At 61.6% G+C, this 4,407-nt stretch overlaps 1 protein-coding gene across 1 annotated transcript in view; it reads left to right on the forward strand.

Annotated features, from left to right (window-relative positions):
• Nucleotides 1-3,328, forward strand: part of THOC3 (THO complex 3) — a 3,681-nt gene extending 353 nt beyond the window's left edge. Inside the window, exons 2-6 of the mRNA XM_006037825.1 lie at nt 286-442; nt 1,181-1,385; nt 1,677-1,838; nt 1,943-2,043; nt 2,660-3,328. Of these exons, the coding sequence (XP_006037887.1) occupies nt 286-442; nt 1,181-1,385; nt 1,677-1,838; nt 1,943-2,043; nt 2,660-2,823 (789 nt within the window). The 3' untranslated portion in view covers nt 2,824-3,328. The remainder of the gene's footprint in view (nt 1-285; nt 443-1,180; nt 1,386-1,676; nt 1,839-1,942; nt 2,044-2,659) is intronic.
• Nucleotides 3,329-4,407: the final 1,079 nt, after the last annotated feature.

Consider the following 4,407-nt stretch of genomic DNA (forward strand, 5'->3'; position numbering starts at 1 on the left):
GGGGGCGGGGTGGTGTCCGGTGCGGGCGGATCCTGGTGCAGGGATGGGGGGGGGTCCCACAGTCTGGGGGAGATGGTCCTTTTTAAGCATCCCTCCGTCAGCAGCGATTTCTGAGGGTCTCTAACGAGCTGGGGTGTCTTGGCTGGACGCTGGTGGTTCGTGTTTGAGACGTTTGTTGGCAGTCGTTGCACGTGGCCAAGTGCCAGCGCCACGCCAGGGTGAAGGAGCGTGGCTGACTTGGCGGCGCGGGCCTGGCTGATGCCCGGCGTGGTCACCCCCCTCTAGGTGAAGGAGAACAATTACCGCGGCCATGGGGACAGCGTGGATCAGCTGTGCTGGCACCCCAGCAACCCGGACCTCTTTGTCACTGCGTCGGGGGACAAGACCATCCGTATCTGGGACGTCCGCACCACCAAGTGCATCGCCACGGTGAACACCAAAGGTGGGGAGCGGTCGGAGCACACCTCTGCGGGGCCCAGCGTGAACCAGAAAGCTCTGCAGGACGTTGCTCCAGCATCTGCATCCCTCGGGCTTGCCTGAGCCAGGGGGTGGCCAGATGCCATCAGTGCTCCAGGCCTTCTCTCCTCTCCTCGTGTTTATCTGCGTCTGGTGCTGGTCTTCCACGGGGCTGGGCTGGCTGGGCCGGGTTGAGCTGCATGGGCGCTAGTCAAACGGCAGACTATTTAGCGTTGTTGCTGCCCTCATGTGGCTGTAGGCACCAGGGATCCACGTTGCGGGAGATGAGTCTCTCATCTGCTCATGTTTCTGATACAGCTTTTTTTCCATGGCTGAAGCATATACAGAGGGTATCCATGTGCATGTGCCTAAGCCCTGGAAAAATGTTGCATATGCATTTTTTTTCTTGCAAATATCACGAAGCGCTAAGCAACATACCAGCATCCCCGTGGCTGTGCAGAGGGCCGGGCCGGGCCGGGCCGGGCACTCGGAAGTACTTATTGTGGTCGCTTTGCTCTGAGGCCAGAGTTCTGTTGGATCTAGTTTCCCGTGACGCACTTACCAGGCAGCACTAAGCAGCAGTAGTGGGTTTGCAGTGTAAACTTGGCCTTGGCCACATGAGAGCAATTCGGAGTTGGTAGGGCAGGCGTGAGGCTGGGGCCGGCTGTGGCTCCTGCGCTGCCCTAGCTCCTGGTTGGACTTGCCGCACTCTCCTCCCTTCCAGGGGAGAACATCAACATCTGCTGGAGCCCCGACGGCCAGACCATAGCGGTGGGGAACAAGGACGACGTGGTCACCTTCATCGACGCCAAGACCCACCGCTCCAAGGCTGAGGAGCAGTTCAAGTTTGAGGTGAACGAGATCTCTTGGAACAATGACAACAACATGTTCTTCCTGACCAACGGCAACGGCTGCATCAACATCCTCAGGTATGGCCCTGGCACAGCTTCCACCTTCCCCGGTCACAGGTAGATCCTCTAGTGCTCCTCAGCAGGAGCCCTCGGGCTCGCTGTCCTTGCATGGTTCCCTCCCCTGCGGCTGTGGCATCCTCACTGAGCGAGGGAGCCTGGTTCCTTGTGGTACTGACCCCCGGCTGCTCGAGCCTGTGTGGCCTCACTGTGTGCTGACCAGGGTGCCCCTCTGCGGGCAGCACTTGCTGGCCCGTGCCCTGGAGTCTGGGCCCTGCTCACTTAAGCTGTGTCTTCCCTATCTGTGCACAGCTACCCAGAGCTGAAGCCCATCCAGTCCATCAATGCCCATCCTTCTAACTGCATCTGCATCAAATTTGACCCCATGGGGAAGTACTTTGCCACAGGAAGCGCAGACGCTCTCGTCAGCCTGTGGGATGTGGACGAGCTGGTGTGTGTGAGGTGCTTTTCCAGGTAGGTGCCCAGGCCCTGTGCCTGCTCTCTGCCCTCCCAGTACAGAGGTGGGAGAGCCCTCACCCCCCATCTCATCCCCTCCCCTCCCCTCCCCTCCCCTGCAGGCTGGACTGGCCCGTGAGAACACTGAGCTTCAGCCACGATGGGAAGATGCTGGCATCTGCCTCTGAGGATCACTTCATTGACATAGCGGAAGTGGAGACGGGTGAGTGTTCTTGCTCCCTCGGCCCTCCGAGGTGGCTGGCTCTTGTCACGGCTTAGGGCAGTGGTTCTCAGCCTTGATAGATTTAAGGCCCCGCTTGGAAAATGCCGGCTCTGAGCTTTTTGACCGTAGACAAAACAAGAGAGCAGTCCTTTTGGTGCAAAGACCAGAGCAGGGCAGAATGGTTTTGACACTGGTTGCTGTTTGAAATCTCTGGGTTTATCTTGGGAATCGCGTGTGCATATCTAGCAGTGCTAACGTGGCATGGCACCCATAAAAAGATCTCAAGGCACCCCAGATTGCTGTGCCACCCTGGTTGAGAGTCACTGGCTTTGGAGACTGGGGGAGGGGATTGGCAGGGCTGGGGACTGGGATTGCAGGAGATGGGTAGGAGCCCAGGCTGGAGCAGGCAGGGGTGGGACTATAGGAGAGGGGTCTGTCCATGCCTGTCTCTCTTGGTATGTGTCATGGCTTATGAGAGAGCATAGGTGCCTTGCTTCCTGCACTGGCAGGAGTGTGGGTAGGTATGGGGGTGCATCTTGGGGTCTGTCCCAGGGCGCTGTTGCCCTGTGCAGGGCTCTCTGGCTTGGCTCCCCTCACTCTGCCCTTTATCGCCCAGGGGAGAAGCTGTGGGAGGTGCAGTGCGAGTCACCCACCTTCACTGTGGCCTGGCACCCCAAGCGCCCGCTGCTGGCCTTTGCATGTGACGACAAGGATGGCAAGTACGACAGCAGCCGGGAGGCTGGCACCGTGAAGCTCTTCGGGCTTCCCAACGACTCGTAGCGGCACCAGGGCAGGGCACGAGGCCCCCAGCGGCCCCACTCCGTACCTGCAACATTTCGTCTGCCCTACCAGCCAGGATAGATGGGCTGCTGGCAGTGTGGGGCTCCCTCTTTGGCTGTCTACAGGGACCCCCAGAGCAGGGCCTGCAAAGAGCAACTCCTGCCCTTGCAGAAGTGTGGAAAAGAAACCCTGCTCTAGTGTCTGACCGCGCAGGGCAGCCTCCCAGGGGAAAAGATCGGGGCCCCGGACTGGGTGGGCAGCGGTCCTTGCTAGAACAGTTCGCTGATAGCACAGCTGCCCCTTCCCCCTGCCACGGTGCTGTGGTCGGGGGTGCAGCGTTGGAGAAGCGTTGCTCTTGTAGAAGTGGCTGCATGAAGCTGTCTCCTGCCCAGGGTGGTGTTCTCCCTCCTGTCTTTGCTGGGCTGTCCAGCGTTGGGGTGGGAGTATTTTTGTATGGGTTTTTGTAACTTTTGATAAGCACTCCAATAAAGGGAGTTCAGCGCCAGCTGGCCAGGGGCTTGATGTGCAAGGGGCCCAGGGTGTCCTGCCACAGCATTGCAGGAGGGGGCAGTGCATGCCCAGCCACGGAGCCTGCAAGGGCCTGGTGGCTTGTAACCAGCCTGAAGTCTCCCTTGGCTGCCTGGGGTCCTGGTCCTTGTCACAGAGCAGAGGCCCAGGGCAGGCTGGGCTCGGCCCTGTCCCCAGTATCCCCTGCATCCCATGCTGGGTGGTGCGATGCAGGGCACCCCACGGCAGGAGCTTGCAGTTTTCCTCTCGTCAGCTGCAGCTGGAGGGCGCTTGAGGCTTAAGCCCTCCTGTTGGTCACCTCTAGCCCTGCCTCTTGTTTCGGGCTTCCCCGGAGTGGTGGTGGAGGGGGCTGCATGCCCTGGTCCCCGGGCTCATGGTATCATCCCCCAGCTGTGCCCAGGCTCCTTCTGCCAGGCTGCTTCAGGAAGGAGCCTGGGCTTCCCCCCGTGGGAGCCAACAGCAGCTGCCTGACCCTGGGCATCTGCCAGCCCAGCTGCTCCCCATGAGGGCCATGAGGGCTCTGTGCAGGGGAGGGGGACCCCTGAGCTGTACCACCCCCCAAAGCTGGGGAGGGTGAGGAAGGGCTCCAGCAACTGCTGCCTCATCTGTGCATGGGGGTAGAAACCCCAGGCCCTGTGGGAAGCAGGAAAAGGGCCCCGGGCTTGGGGCTGGTCCTGCCCGGAGCTGGTCTCAAACGCGGGGGGCTCCGCGCCCCAAGGCAGCCAGCCGGTGGCACTGCCACTCCGAGCATGCCCTGTGCCCCAGCCGCCGTGCACGCTGGGTGTTGTAGTCCCCAGAGCCCGGGTTCGAGGCTGCAGGTGGGCGCAGCTGCCCTGTGCCTCAGTTTCCCTGAGACCCCCATGAGCTGCTGCAGAGATGCCCCCTCCCCGCCCCTTGGGCACGGCGCGGGGGGCGCCCGCAGCTCGCGCCCTGCCCGGGGGAGCTGGAGCCGGAGCAATGTACAAATCCCTTTATTGTCTCGTCCTCCAAAGACGACTGGCGCGGGATGGGCACCGGGCACTGGCAGTGGCCCCGGCGGCCCCGGCTGCGGGGGCC

The sequence above is a fragment of the Alligator sinensis genome, unplaced genomic scaffold (genome assembly GCF_000455745.1).
Source record: "Alligator sinensis unplaced genomic scaffold, ASM45574v1 scaffold1170_2, whole genome shotgun sequence".
NCBI classification, from domain to species: domain Eukaryota; kingdom Metazoa; phylum Chordata; order Crocodylia; family Alligatoridae; genus Alligator; species Alligator sinensis.